This window comes from Cebus imitator, unplaced genomic scaffold, assembly GCF_001604975.1.
Source record: "Cebus imitator isolate Cc_AM_T3 unplaced genomic scaffold, Cebus_imitator-1.0 Scaffold102, whole genome shotgun sequence".
Taxonomy (NCBI): domain Eukaryota; kingdom Metazoa; phylum Chordata; class Mammalia; order Primates; family Cebidae; genus Cebus; species Cebus imitator.
In genome coordinates, this window is record NW_016107417.1 from 4,179,464 (window position 1) to 4,194,056 (window position 14,593).

At 62.8% G+C, this 14,593-nt stretch overlaps 1 protein-coding gene across 1 annotated transcript in view; it reads right to left on the reverse strand.

The window, feature by feature from the left end:
* The window catches only part of CCDC88B (coiled-coil domain containing 88B), a 17,228-nt gene extending 2,943 nt beyond the window's left edge, over window positions 1-14,285 (reverse strand). The window contains exons 1-24 of the mRNA XM_017537248.2: window positions 14,171-14,285; window positions 13,745-13,890; window positions 13,479-13,590; window positions 13,322-13,391; window positions 13,175-13,233; window positions 12,991-13,074; window positions 12,753-12,896; window positions 12,376-12,521; window positions 12,141-12,222; window positions 11,836-11,994; window positions 11,155-11,301; window positions 10,869-10,977; window positions 10,570-10,706; window positions 9,330-10,487; window positions 5,016-5,143; window positions 4,806-4,923; window positions 3,610-3,705; window positions 3,265-3,405; window positions 2,501-2,757; window positions 2,005-2,148; window positions 1,652-1,838; window positions 1,282-1,427; window positions 974-1,072; window positions 635-801 (exon numbers count right to left, since the gene is read on the reverse strand). Of these exons, the coding sequence (XP_017392737.1) occupies window positions 635-801; window positions 974-1,072; window positions 1,282-1,427; window positions 1,652-1,838; window positions 2,005-2,148; window positions 2,501-2,757; window positions 3,265-3,405; window positions 3,610-3,705; window positions 4,806-4,923; window positions 5,016-5,143; window positions 9,330-10,487; window positions 10,570-10,706; window positions 10,869-10,977; window positions 11,155-11,301; window positions 11,836-11,994; window positions 12,141-12,222; window positions 12,376-12,521; window positions 12,753-12,896; window positions 12,991-13,074; window positions 13,175-13,233; window positions 13,322-13,391; window positions 13,479-13,590; window positions 13,745-13,890; window positions 14,171-14,230 (4,096 nt within the window). The 5' untranslated portion in view covers window positions 14,231-14,285. The remainder of the gene's footprint in view (window positions 1-634; window positions 802-973; window positions 1,073-1,281; window positions 1,428-1,651; window positions 1,839-2,004; window positions 2,149-2,500; window positions 2,758-3,264; window positions 3,406-3,609; window positions 3,706-4,805; window positions 4,924-5,015; window positions 5,144-9,329; window positions 10,488-10,569; window positions 10,707-10,868; window positions 10,978-11,154; window positions 11,302-11,835; window positions 11,995-12,140; window positions 12,223-12,375; window positions 12,522-12,752; window positions 12,897-12,990; window positions 13,075-13,174; window positions 13,234-13,321; window positions 13,392-13,478; window positions 13,591-13,744; window positions 13,891-14,170) is intronic.
* Window positions 14,286-14,593: the final 308 nt, after the last annotated feature.

Consider the following 14,593-nt stretch of genomic DNA (forward strand, 5'->3'; position numbering starts at 1 on the left):
GGGAGGGGTTCAGAGGAGGGGAGGGGGGCCGAGGCTCATGCAGGGAGGGCATCAGAGGAGGGGACGGGGGCTGAGGCTCATGCAGGGAGGGGGTCAGAGGAGGGGAAGGGAGGGGGGCTGAGGCTCATGCAGGGAGAGGGTCAGAAGAGCAGGGCTTGGGTGGAGTGGAGGGGCCAGTGGGTGAAGCTGCCCAGGGTCAGGGAGGGGAGGTGCAGAGGTGGGGGAGGAGCCAGGCAAATGAGGGGGGCAGCAGGAGGCTGGCCCTGTGCCGGCCTTGACACTAACTCACTGCATGACCTTGGCCAAGGAGCTTCCCCTCCCCGGGCCTCAGTCTCCTCATCTGCAGTCTAGATCAGTGACCTCTCCCGAGGTCCTCTGCACCTCCCAGATCCTGGGCTCCGCTGGGAATGGGGCAGGCTGGGTGGGGACAGCACAGGTAGGAGGGAGTTGGGGGCCGAGGGCAACCCTGCAGGGCCCAGGACAAAGAGCCCCTGGTGGCATCAGGGCAGGCTGGGCAGGCCTCAGAGAACGCCAGTGGGGGCATGCACGCAGGCCAAGCAGTGAGGCAGGCACCAAGGCGGGGGCGGGGGATGTAGGGCAGGGGCCATCCTGGCCACCTGACTCCCAGACCCACCTGTCCCATCCGCCTCCCTGCCTTTGGGAAGCTCTGTCTCTGGAGGGCCCCCCAGGCTCTCGGTGCTGCCAGCCCCATCGGCCCCCCGGCGCAGCCCCCCAGGGGGGCCCCCCTCCCGCCGGGGTCGCATCAGCCTCTTCACCTTGTCTGCCAGCCAGCTGCCCTTCCTGGGGGCAAGAGGGCATAAGAGGGCATCAGGACAGGGAGGAGGGAGGGAGAGAGGGTGTCCTGGGGACGGCAAAGACCAAGTTGGCCTTCGTGGGGCCTGGAGTCAGAGGGCAGGGCAGGGGCAGAGGTTTGTGGTGTTTCCAGCCCGAGGGAGGTGACAAGGCTGCTCACTTGGTCCGGGGCAGGGGCCCAGGCTCCAGCACGCGGTACTGGTCCATAATCTTCTCCACGAGCTTCTGCTTCTCACGGCGCAGGGCATTAAGCTGGTCCCTGGCAGGAGTGAGAGGGGAGCGGTGGGCATGAGGCCCAGGGAAGCCAGGGAAGGAGCACGGCACATGTGGCAATGAGGACATGCTGGTCCAGCCATGCCACAGATCCGACCGATGTGGGAGGCCAGCTCCAAACCTGTCCATTGGGGTCTCCCCAGAAACACCCGAAGGGGAAGCAGGCTGCACCCAGCTCCCAGGCCTCCCACTCACAGGTACTCCCGCTGCTCCCGGTGTAGGTGGTCCCGGCTCTCCAGGCTGCGCTCCAGGAGCTCCCGGTTCTCTCGGCTCAGGGCCTGCACTTCAGCCAGCAGCTGCCGGTTCTCCTCTTCCTGGGCACTCCGAAGCTGTGTCAATAGCTAGCAGCAGGCAGCATGGGTCAGGGGATGGGACCTAGTTCAGGACCACCTGGATCTAGGCTTAGGGGTCAGAGCACCCCTCCCCTCCTCTGACCCCCTCCCTGCATGAGTCCCAGCCCCCTCCCCTTCTTTGACCCCCTCCCTGCCTGAACCTCAGCTCCCCTCCCCTCCTCTGACCCCTCTAGACCCACACCCCCTAGCCACGCCCACCCCCTCCGCCACACCTCACACTGGGTGGTCAGCCGGCAGGCACTCAGGTCCAGCTGCTGGTTGGACTCTCGCAGCTGCTGGCTCTGCATCTCCAGCTGTGCCCGCTCCAGCTCCAGCCGTGCCAGCCGGCCCCGAAGCTCCCCGCGTTCGCCCTGCAGCTCGCCCCGCTCCCGAGATACCTCTGCCAGCAGCATCTGAGCCCTTCAGAGGCAAGGAGAGCTGCTCTCCAAGGGCCCTGGGTCCCCAGACCAAGTGCTGGCCAGGGGAGTTATTCTGGGGAGGGGAGGCCAGGCAGGATCCCACACTCCCAACCCACTTTGGGGATGGGGCCACGGAGAGGCGCTAGGGGCTGCGGCAGGGCCAGCACCTGTCATGCTCGCTCTGAAGCCTCCGCAGCTCCTCCTCCAGGCCCCGCTGCCGATGCCCATCCTGCATGAGGCGTTCGCGCTCTGCCAGCAGGGCCACTTCCTGTGCCTCCACACTGGCCCGCTGGGCCTGCAGCTGCTCATGCCTGGGATGGACAAGGGGCTAAGAGGGCTGCGTGGGCCTGTGGCCACGGCAAGCAGGCGGCTGGACTACCTGGACCTGGGGAGGGTCTGTCACCTCCTAAGGATAGCTCCCCTCAGGGAATGCCATCGGGCAGAATGCCATGACAGGCACCCACCATCCCCAAGAGGTGAGCCCCATGGTGAGCCCAACCCAGAAGTTTGGGGGGTGCAGCTACCCCAGAGGGCACAGCAGTGGCCGGGGTGCCACAGAGCAGAGGTGGAGGTGCTTGCCGGTGGGGGCCAGACCTGGTCAGGAAAGTCTGCACTGGCAGGTGGGGGGTGCCAGGGAGGAGCCAGGCATTTGGGGATGCTCACCGGCCCTGCAGCTCCCGGTGGGCCAGCTCCAGCGCCCGCATGTTGGCCTTGAGGTCTCGGTGCCGCACCAGCAGTCCCTCTAGCTCAGCCTCCTGCCGCCGCTGCAGCTGTGCCAGGGCCTCGTGGTCCCGAAGCAGGGCCTGCTGCTGCCCGCGGGTCTCCTCCTGGGACCGTCGGGCTGCCCGCACCTCCTCCTCCAGCACCTCCAGCTTCCGGTGCAGCTCCTGGCCCTGCACCTCCAGCACAGACTTCTCGGCCTAGGGCAGAGGAGGGAGGCAGGGGCTGCTGGGGAGGAAACCCCGGCTGGAAAGTAGATGAGGGGCGGGGGGCTAAGGGCAGAGGGCAGGGCCCAGGACAAGGAGAGAGCGGTGGAAGAGGCAGAGGGCTGGGAGCACAGCAGGGAGCGCAAGGCCCGGCCAGAGGCTGATGAGTGGCTAGCGGGAGGCAGGGAGGCTGGCTGGGCCAGGCTGTCCGGGAGGGGCGCAGGGCAGGATGGGACTGTGGCTCCCTGTGGAAGGGAGGGCTGGGACGGTGAGAGGGCAGGGCGACATGGGTGCAGATGTGGGGGCTGGCAGCAGGTAGGAGGAGGCAGCGGCAAGGAGGATGGTATGAAGTGGTGGCTGGGGTCAGAGGACAAGGATAAATACCACTGGGGAAGAGGTGGGGCAGCTGGCTGGGAGCTAGGGCAGGAAAAGGGCACAGAACAATCCAAAAGGGGCAGGGGGCAGTACATGGGCAGCGACAGGCACCTGGGCGCCACCCACCTGCAGGCGGCTGCTGTGCTCCTGCGCCTGATGGCTCTGCAGCAGCAGCTCCTGGGCACGGCCCTGAAGGCTCCCCAGCTGCCCCTCCAGGTGCTGCAGCTGCCCCTGCAGAGCTGCCTTCTCTGCCACCAGAGTTGCATTCTGCCCAGAAGTGGGGGTTAGCAGTAGCCAGGTGGCAGGGGCACCCCCCAGGCCCACCGCAGGCCCACACTCACGCTGCACGGGGCACCCCCCAGGCCCACCGAGGGCCCACACTCACATGCACAGGGCACCCCCCAGGCCCACCAAGGGCCCACACTCACGTGCACGGGGCACCCCCCAGGCCCACCGCAGGCCCACACTCACGCTGCGCTCCACCTCGATGAGGCGCACGTTCTGGGTCTCCACCAGCTGAGGCTCAGCACACCCTTTGGGCCCCAGCCCTACAGGGCCCTGACGCAGCTGCAAGGGGAGTCCCTGGGAGGTCATGTGGGGCAGCCGCAGTGGCTTGGGGATGCTGCAAGGAGCCAGGCTCATGAACCTGCCCCGCCAGCAGCATTTAGCCCAGCCCACCCCACCCCCATCCCATACCTTCCCCCGGATCCCACATGTCCCATTCCTGGTTCCCGAAGCTCAGTCTCCACGCTGCCCTTCTCAACTTCTCTCCGTCTGCGGCAGCGCCTTCTGCTCATAACGCCTCTCATCCTACTGCTCCTCTAAGCCTCTTTGGTTTGGTTTTGTTTGAGATAGTCTCGCTCAGGCTGGAGTGCAGTGGTGTAATCTTGGTTCACTGCAATCTCTGCCTCCTGGGTTCAAGCAATTCTCCTGCCTCAGTCTTCTGAGTAGCTGGGACTACAGGTGTGGGACACCATATCTGGCTCATTTTTGTATTTTTAGTAGAGACAGGGTTTCATCATATTGGTCAGTCTGGTCTCAAACTCCCGACCTCAGGTGATCCACCTGCCTTGGCCTCCCAAAATGCTGGGATTACGGGCATGAGCCACTGCGTGCAGGCTCCTCTAAGCCTATTTCGACCCCACCTTCTCCACAAAACCTTCCCTGACTGACCTCACAGGTGCCTGCTGGGTATCTTGCTGGGTGCTACCCTCCCAAACCCCTGCACGGCCTCCTCACAGCCCCTGGCACCTAGTTATCACCACCTGTTTTCTTGCCTGAGGATGGCAGCCTGGGATTGGGGCCCCCACCACCGCACCCTCCGTATGGAGCCCACATGCAGCCCGGGCCTCAGAAATCATCGCTGGCTTCCATCATGCCAAGCCCTGAGCTCCCTACGCTGGGAGACCCCGGGTGAGAGAGACGGAGCAGGCACCCACAGCAGAAGTTCTGTCCATGTGCAGAATGGCAAAAACGAGCACCGGAGAAGGCCACGCGGCCACCTGACTCCCAGCACAGTGCTCCCTGCAAGCGGCCCCACATGGGGAGGGAGGCACATAGCTAGGCAAGAATGCAGGGGCGAGACCAGGAGCACAGGCGACCCTGGCTTGTGCTCATGGGTTGGAGGAAGGAATGACATGGTCCCCAGCTCCCAGGCCAGCAGTCACCTGGAACAGCTCCTCTTCCAGCTGCAGGGCCCTGGTCTTGAGCTCCATCAGCGCCTCCTCCTTGCTAGTCGCTGCAGCCTGTAACTCAGCTTCCAGACGCTGCTCCAAGCCCTGGTACCTGCCAGGAGAATCCTTGGTACTCAGCCCCACCCCACCCCCACCCCCCACACCCCTGCCTCCCTCACTCTTCCCCCTTAGCCCTGTCCCCACCTCTGGTGCTGGCTTTCCTGTTCTCGCAGAAATTCCTGGCGCTCCAGAGCCGCCTGCTCCAGCTCACGCTGCAGCTGCTCCAGCCGAGCCCCCAGCTCCTTGCCTCGCACCACGGCCTTCTCCAGCTCCTGAGGGCAGGCAGAGCAGACTCAGAGCAAGGAAGCAGGGGACAGCCAGAGACAGAGGCCGAAGAGCCGGGAGAGCTGCCTTTCTGTCCTTGACTTGCCATCCTGGGCACACATCGTTAACCCTTTGGACTCCCATCTATACTGCCTCATCTATAAAATGGGAGCAAAGCCTGGTGCCCTTGAAATTGGGCATGAAAGATCTGGGGGTCATAAGGCTGGCAGGACGTGAAGAAGGCTCCTGCACTGGAGTCAGAGACACACGCTGGGCAAGTGCCGTCACCTCTCTAAGCCCACGATTCTTCATGTGCGCAGTGAAAGGTGGACGCACCCGGCGGGCTGCCACCCCCGCCATGTGACAGCTAGACAGCTAGAGGGGCTTAGGAGAGGCAGGTCTGGTGAGCGTCCTCGGCTCCACAGAGGCCACGGTGGGCTGGCAGGACAGGAACTCAGGGGTTGGCAGTGGAGCTCGGGGGCAAGGAGACGCCAGAATGTTGCCAGCCAGGTGATCTGTGGCCTTTGACAGTTGGGCTGCACCACTTTGGAAGGGGATGGGAGGCCCATCCTGGCCTCTGGGGGCCAAACCATTCTGCCACGTGGGGCCCTGGGAGGATGAAGCTTCGGGGACAGCTGCCCCTGACCAGCTGCCTGCCAAATCCTGCCTTGGAAGCCAAGCCTAAAAGCCTTGCCACTGAAAACTACTTTCCTGGCTTCATAACCAAACCCAGGCCTTGCCCCAGGGGCACTGCACCTCCTAACACCCATGGGCACCACCTCTCCCTGGAAAACTACAAGTCCCATGAGGCGCTGCTGCCTGGCTGGCTGGCAGCCACTAGCGCAAGTACTGGGGTAGACAGCACGGTGACAAGAACCTCCCGCCCAGCCCCTGCCCTGCCTTCCTCGAGGCCTGGCCACAGCCCTCCTAGGACCCCCCCCCACCACCACAGCCTTGGAGGCTTCTGCACCCAGTGAACAACCTGAGAGGCCCCTGGTTCCCTGACCTCCCCGGCCAGCCACCTTCTCCTGCTCCAACCAGGAAATCTCACAAAATTCCCCGTGTCCCCAGCTTCTCCCACCCTCTTGGTCCTTGGAGCCAGCTCTTCCAGCCCACCAGCCCTACCCTCACCTTCACTGCTGGCATTCCCTCCCGTGGAAACAGGCCCATCCTAGATGCCAGACAGTGCCCCAGTCTCCCTACACTCCTTCTCACAGAACCCTACAAGGCAGGTACAGTTTTTTGTTTTGTTTTGTTTTGTTTTTTGAGATGGAGTCTCACTCTGTCACCCAAGCTAGAGTGCAGTGGTACGATCTCGGCTCACTGCAACCTCCGCCTCCCGGGTTCAAGCGATTCTCCTGCCTCAGCCTCCTAAGTAGCTGGGACTACAGCCACGTGTCACCATTCCTGGCTAATTATTTTGTATTTTTGGTAGAGACGGGGTTTCAGTGTGTTGACCAAGATGGTCTCAATCTTCTTGGCATGGGAGTGAGGGTGAGAGAAGACCTGGACATACTTTTTTTTTCTTTTGAGATGGAGTCTCACTCTGTTGCCCAGGCTGGAGTGCAGTGGCGCGCTCTCAGCTTACTGCAACCTCCACCTCCCTGGTTCAAGTGATTCTTCTGCCTCAGCCTACTGAGTAGCTGGGAGGACAGGCACACGCCACCATGCCTGGCTAATTTTTGTGTATTTTTAGTAGAGACAGAGTTTTGCCATGTTGGCCAGGCTGGTCTTGAACTCCTGACCTCAGGAGATCCGCCCACCTCAGCCTCCCAAAGTGCTGGGATTACAGGCGTGAGCCACCACGCCTGGCCTGAGGCAGGTACAATTTTTATTCCGGTTTTACAGGAGAGAAAACTGAGACTCAGAGAGGTTAAGTAACTTGCCCCAAGCCACACAGCTGGAACTTAGGCAGGTCGCCTGGACAGACAGCCTCTCAGCCACACCCCACAGAGTGGACCCCAGAGACAGCCTCGCACCTTCCCTGTCACATTCGCCAGAACCCCCTTATCCTGGGCATGTCTTGCACAATGCCTGACCCCATGTCTACCCAGCAGTGTGCTCCCCAATCCCCATCCTCATGAGAGGTCTCTGAGCAAATTACTCTTCCTCCCTGAATTTCAGGGTCCTTTTCTGTAGAGAGACGGAACTGGAAACTGCCTGCACGGAGGACTCAGTTCCTCACCTGTGTTGCAGTCTTACAGGTCCCCTAGCACGGGGACCCACTGACCCAAACGCCTTCCCGGTGCCTTTTCATACGCAGACCTGACCATTTTGCCCATTGGGGAGCCTTCAGTGGCTGCCCAATCCCCCATGGTAAAGCCCTAATTCCTTTTTTTGTTTAAAGATGGGGTTTCACCATGATGGCCAGGCTGGTCTTGAACTGACCTCAGGTGATCCACCCCACCTCGGCCTCCCAAAGTGCTAGGATTGCAGGCATGAGTCACTGTGCCCGGCCCTAACTCCTTCCTTAGCTTGGAAGGAAACTGAAGCCACATCCAAACACTGGAGTGTGAGCTTGCTGGTCACCGCTGTGTGCCCAGAGCCTGGTACAGGGCCTGGCACCAAGAAGATGCCCATAAACATGTTAAAATGAATAAGTAAAAGTGTGTCAGCCTGGCACAGTGGCTCACACCTGTAATCCCAGCACTTTGGGAGGCTGAGGTGGGCGGATCACCTGAGGTCAGGAGTTCAAGACCAGCCTGGCCAACATGGCAAAACTCCATCTCTACTAAAAATACACAAAAATTAGCCAGGCATGGTGGCGTGTGCCTGTCCTCCCAGCTACTCAGGAGGCTGAGGCAGAAGAATCACTTGAACCAGGGAGGTGGAGGTTGCAGTAAGCTGAGCGCCATTGCATTCCAGCCTGGGCAACAGAGTGAGACTCCATCTCAAAAGAAAAAAAAAGTATGTCCAGGTCTTCTCTCACCCTCACTCCCATGCCACCCTAGCCAGCCTCCATTGCCACTTACATCGTGGCCACTGCCTCCTGATGGCTCCAAGCTCCCCTCCCCACCAAGGTGACCCTCCTCAAGCCCAGCCCCACGCCATTCTGCCCTGGTTTTCCCTGCCTGGGGAAGGAGGGCCAATATCTTCAAAGGTGGCCCTCATCTCCCCTTCCTCCTGGGCCCTTAGTCTTTTTTTGTTCCATTGGTTGGTTTTGGTTTTGGTTTTGGTTTTTTGAGACAGAGTCTCACTCTGTCACCCAGTCTGGAGTGCAGTGTCACAGCTCACTGCAACCTCTGCCTCCTGGGTTCAAGCGATTCTCCTGCCTCAGCCTCCTGGGTAACTGAGATTACAGGTGCCTGCCACCACACCTGGCTGATTTTTGTATTCTTCTTCTTTTATTTTTTTTTTAAGATGGAGTCTCACTCTGTCGCCCAGGCTGGAGTGTAATGGCGGGATCTCAGCTCACTGCAACCTCCGCCTCCTGGGTTCAAGTGATTCTTCTGCCTCAGCTTCCTGAGAAGCTGGGAGTACAGGCACACACCACCATGCCCAGCTAATTTTTGTATTTTTAGTAGAAATGGGGTTTCACTACATTGGCCAGGCTGGTCTCAAACTCCTGACCTCAAGTGATTCGCCCGCCTCTGCCCCTCAAATTGCTGGGATTACAGGCGCAAGCCACCGTGCCCGGCCCCTGAGCATCTTTAATGCCTTCATCTTTGTACATGCCATTCTCTCTGGACGAAATGTCCTTCCCCACCTAGTGACACTTTGGTCACTCCTCCGGAAAGCCTCCTTGCCTCCTCTTGGGCATCAGCTCGCCCTCCCACAGGCTCTCATAGGGCTTGCTCTGAAGAGCCAGTGCTTGAACACTTACAGCATGCCCTTTCCCGGCATGAACCAGACCTTTACCTCTACTGTCTCCCGAGGTCGTCCCCAAGACCGGCCCAGGTGGCTAGGAATAGCACCCCTGTTTTACAGAAGGAGGCTTGGGGTAGAGATGAGTCAACTGCTGCAGGCAGAGAGCCAAGATGTGCACTAGGCGGTCCCGCCCCTCCCACAGCGCCCCCATCGGGCAGTGGACGTGGTCAGGCACACCTTTGGAAGGCAGGGGTGGACTTGGCCTTTCTATCTCCAGCCCCAGCTCGGTGCTAGGGATGCACCGAGCAGCTGCTGATGGAATCAGTAACTCCCAGCAGCCTGGAACCCTGCTTCCCTACCCCGGCTGTGAGCCCCGACCTGACCTACCCCCTGGAGGGCCTCCTTCTCCTGGCGCTCCCTCTCGGCCTCCTGCAGGTGCTGACGGCCCTCGCGCTCCAGCGCCTGCATCCGTTCCTCCGCGGCCTCCGACTGGGTCCGCAGCCGGGACCCCTCACGCTCCCACTGCCTCCGCTCCCGGCCCGCTGCTGCCAGGGCCTCCACCAGTGCCTCCCGCTCCCGGGACGCAGCCTCCAGTTCCCGGCGGGCAGCCTCCACTGCCTCCCGCAGCCGGGCTTGCTCCCGGGCCTGGGCCTCTGCCTCCCGGTGGGCCTCGGCCTCTGCCTTTCGAGCTTGGGCCAGCTCCTTGGAGAGGCTGGCAGCCTCCACACCTTGGGCCTCCAGCTTTCGGGCCTGGGCTTCCAGCTCCGCTCCAAGGGCCTCAGCCTTCCTCCTCAGCTGTGTCACCTCCTCTCTGAGGGCCTCCTGCTCTGCGACACCACTGGCCAGGCTCTCCCCTGGGATTGGCTCCTCCCAGGCCTGGACCTCAAGAGCCTCTTCTGACTTCCGCTGTGGTTTTTGCTGGGCTGGGTCCCCGACCATGCCCTCCAGCCTCTGGTCATGCCCTCTGGCCTCTGTTTGTCCTGTGGCCAGGTCCAGGTCCTGACATGGGCCCTCCTCCTCCAGCTTCACAGGGCCGGGCTGCAAAGGCCCTGGCTTGTGCTCAAGGTCCTCCTGTCTCAACTCCTGGGCCTCAGGCACCGACTCGCCTGGGGGAGCCTCTCTTCCCTCAGTCCCTCCTCCCAGCAACTGCTGGGCCTGAGTTTTGGTTCCTGGACCCTGGGGGGGAGCCACAGAGGCAGGGCCCTGGAGGGAGGAGCTGTGGCCAGCCTTCTCCAGGGACGCCTGTGTCCCCACAGCAGAGTCTGACTCTTGAGGGGACCAGTCTGAGGTGTGGGGGTCCAGGGCAGCTGCCTGGAGAGGCCTCTCTGCCTCCTGCGGGTCTGAATCAGGTGCCTGGGGACACTCAGCTGACCCCTTGAGCACTGAGTCTGATGCCAGGGGAGCCAAGTTCAAGGTCTGGGGGCCTCCATCCCTCGCCTTCTGAACCAAGCCCTGGGGGCTGTGGTCAGAGGCCACAGGAGTCCGAGGAGCCTCCTCCAGGCCCAGCAGCACGGGGTCCTCGCTCGGCGCCTCCAGCAGGGGGTGCTGAGGGCAAAGGAGAGGGACAGTCAGGCCTAGGGATGGACTAGGGGAGGAGCCAACCAGGACGCTGTGGGAGGGGACTCACCTGGCCCCCTGGTTGCCCTTGAAGCACCTGAAGCAGCCCTCGAAGCTCCCGGTTCTCCCTCTCGAGCATCCGCAGCTGCCCGGCCTCTGCCTCCCTCACCTCGTCTTGCAGAGAGGGGACTGCTCCGGGCAGGGGTGCTGGGGGTGTAAGATGAGGTCAGGACCCCTCCCTTACTCCCTGGTTCCTCACATACTGCCCCAGAGGACTGTGGGAGGGGAGGAGGTCAGAAGCTCTCCCCAGTACAGCTGCTGGAAAGCACAGGTAGCCCCTACCCCAGCCCCTCCACTGGGGTCCCTCACCTTCCCCAGGGGAACCCGGGGGCGGCTCCAAGCTCCGCTGAAGCTCCAGCTCCAGCTCCACATTCTCCTCAGCGAGCTGGTCCACCTGATGCCGCAGAGAGGCCAGCTCCTGGGGGCGAGGGCAAGGTCAGACAAGCCCTCCACACCATGGCCAGGCCGAGTGTGTAGGCTGGAGGGTCACTAGAGGTCACCAAGAGTGGAGGCTGCACGAATCACTAGAGACCCCTAGGACATCAGTGGGGTTATGGGAGTGACAGGGCAACACAGCTCACTCTGGCGACCTCACCGCATGGGCCTCGCCCAGCCGGGTCCGCAGCAGCAGGTTCTCGCGCTGGGTCTCATGCAGCCTGGCGCAGCGCTCGCGGGCAGCCTCCAGCTGCTCTTCCAGCAGCGCCTTGGAAGCCTCCAGCACCCCTGAGAGCACTCGCTCCTCCTGGTGGGAGACCAGGGAGAACCGGTGAGCCATGCAGCCCTATGCACTCCAGGGCCTGGGGGTCCCAAACTCCTTCCCCACGGCCTGTCACAGACTCTGCCTCCCTCCCCCACGCTGCACCCCATAAGTCTCTAGGCCCCGCCATCCCTTGCATCTTCTTCTCTCCAGGGTCTTTTCAGGTACTTTCTCCCTCGCCTCTGGCCCCGCCCTTCTGTACATGCCCCGCCCCTCCGTGCATGCCCCGCCCCCGTGCATGCCCCGCCCCTCTGTGCATGCCTCGCCCCTTCTCCCCAGGAACCGCCTTCCTTCCAAGGCTGTATCACCTACACAGCCCCACCTCTCACCTCCACCTGCCCCATCCTCCGGAGGCCCTTTCCCAGACGCCACCTTCCAGCATTTGTCCTCACCTATTTCTCCACCCGTGACGGTCCCCACCAGAGAACCTGCTTCTCTCTTTTCGATATACAATCTCCCCCCTCCTCCTGGCCCGCCCCCTCGCGCACGCCCCGCCCCGCGGTCCCGCCCCCGCCTCACCTCCAGCTGGCCCTTGCAGGCCTCTGCCGCCTGCAGCCGCTCGCGGCAGCGCCGCAGCTCCTCCTGCAGGCGGGGAAGGCGGCCCGCCCGCTCCCGCAGCGCCTCTGCCTCCTCGCGGTACAGCTCGGCCCGCTTGGCCTGTCCTGACAGCGCCTGGGCCTGGACCAGACAGTGTGGAGCTGGGAACAGCCAGCCGCGGGCCGAAGGGATTAGGGACGGGACAGAGCCGGGCTGGGAGGGAGGCAGTGGGACCGCGTGCGGGGAGGTTAGGGAATGCCGCGGTGGTGGGGAACATCTGAGCGCACCTCCTGGCGGAGCCTTCTTATTTCGGCCTCCAAACCCTGCACCTCGGCCTGGGAGTCTAGCAGCAGCTCTGCCTTCTCCTCCCTGGAGGGAAGGAGCAGCTGGAGAGGGTCTGGGGTCCACAACCCCCAGCCGTTCCCAGGCCTGATCCCCTCCGTAGCCACCAGGGCTAGGGTCCCATCCAGGCTTAACCTGCCCCTCTCCATTCAGCCCCCTTCCCAGGCTGCGCACACTCACAGCTCCTGCCGCAGACGTCGCAGCTGAGCCTTGGCGTTGGCCAGCTCCAGGGCCAGGTGGTGCGAGGGGCCCTCGGCGGGAGCCCTAGAAGGAACCTCAGGCCTCAAGCAAAGGGGTTCTCGCTCCAGCAGCAGTTCAGCCAGCCGCTATAGGAAGTCAGGGGTCAAGGGTCAGAATTAACTTATTCAATGCCTCTGCACATTGACCCCCAGCCACAATACCAGTCATGGGGTTGTGGTCTGGGGTCTTGGGCCATCTGATTTTGACAGTCCCGAGACCTCAGACCACAACCCCATACCTGGGCCCCCAGCTTCCATCTCCCTTGCACAACCGGCTCCCTGATGGTCCTCCAGCCACGATGCCCCTGCTGCCCCTACCTGGGCCCCCAGGTCACGCTCCCGTGCCAGCCTTGACAGCATCCCCATCAGGCTCCGGGACAGCATCTCCAGTTCGGCAGGTGCCAGCTCCCCAGGCTCTGGCCCAGACAGTGCCAGCACCACGCCAGCCCCCGGCTGGGTCACCTGGAACGCAGGGAGAGCAGTTCAGTGGAAGAAGCGGTGTGGCAAGGGCGTCCCAGGTGCCATACCAGTCTGGGCGGCCGACCCGCCTCAGTACCTCCTGGATGGCAGCGGCCAGCTCGCTCTGGACCTCAAGACTGAGGCCCTGGATGTGGCGGATAAAGAGTTCCCGGTGCTCACACTAAGGAAGGGGAGGGGCGACAGGAATGGGAGCTGGAGCAGGATCTCCCTCCTCTGTCACCAAAGCTTGACCCCAATTTTCCCTTCCCCCACCGGCTCACCTGTACCGATGCCCCCAACAGTAGCCGAAGAACGCCTTCTAGCTGCTCCATCGCTTCTTCTGCAGGGCACATGCCCCAAGGGGTTAACTGGGCAGTGTGGGGGGTAGTGCTGGGGCAGAGGCAGGAGAGGGTGAGTGGGGAGAGCACCTGAGAGGGGGTCAAACCCCAGTGTCTGGAGGTCTGGGGGTGGCAACAGGATCAGCAGCCGCAGCTCCTCCTGGAGTCAGAGGGGCAGACTATGAGGGACCTTCCCAAAGAAGCTCCTCTTCCCTCCTGTCTCCACCTTTCCCTTGAGACCCCTTACCTGGTAGAAGTCCCTTAGTCGGCCCCACAGGTGGTGCAGGTTCCACACTCGCCAGGCAGCAGGCCCATCATGGCCCCTGAGCATCCGAGGTCCCCCTCGGGAGCTGGGGGCACTATGAGAGGGAGGTGGGATCGAGCACCCGCCTCTTGTCAACAGGCCTGGCCAACCGTCCCTCAAGCCCTGCCCGCTGCCCATCAGGCTCCGCCCACCAGCTTCCCCTCCCCTCAGATCCTTCCCTGCCACCGCCCCTGCCCAATGCCCCTTACATGATGCCCAGCACCCGGAGGAGCAGGGCCCCATCGCTGAGGCGCAGGAACCTCTTCTCTGAGCAAAGGGGCCCCTCTTCCTCCTCTTCCTCTTCTTCCCCCTCCGACTCCTCCGCCTCCCCCACCAGCCCGGCCAGTCCCAGCGCCTGTGAGGAGCCCAGAGGGGTCAGCCGACCAGCAGAGTGAACCCTGAGCCCCTCTGGCCTGCCCCAGTGACCCCAAGCACACCCCCACCGTCCTCTGAGTGCCTCTGGCCCCTCTTCCCTCACCACAACCCCCCCTCCCTCCCATATCTCCATCCTCGACACTTGAACCCAGCCCTCCCCTCCGGCCTGGCTCTGCCTCATCCTCCCCCAGCCAGCCCCAACACCAGCCTGTGGCTGGGGCTCATTTCCCCTCCCCAACCCGCTGCCACCTGCCCCTCACCCAGGTAGCCAGACTCCCACTCAGGAAGTCTCTGAGCCTGGGCCCCTTGCCCCCCTCCATGCCCGGGTGAGGGTGCCCGTCTCGCTGTGGCAGCTGCACCTGCGGGGAGAGGAAGAGGAAGTCCCCGAGTGGGGGATCCCTGGGGCCAGCCACAGACACCCCGTGCAGCTTCCTCCTTCCGGGTGCAGGCGGGCCTGTAACTCAGCCCCAACCTCACCTCCCTGCATCCTCCCAGCATCTCCGCTGGAGGCCCAGAGGTTGGCAGGGGGAAGGGCCACAGCTGTCCTGGCTCCACGGGCAATGGTGGGACAGTCCTTCACCTCTCTGGGCCTTATTTTCTCAAACTGAAATGGGGAAGGATGACTCCAGCCTAGGACCTTCAAGGGCCTCAAAAGGCCCTGGGCCTTGCGTGGTGAGTCTGGG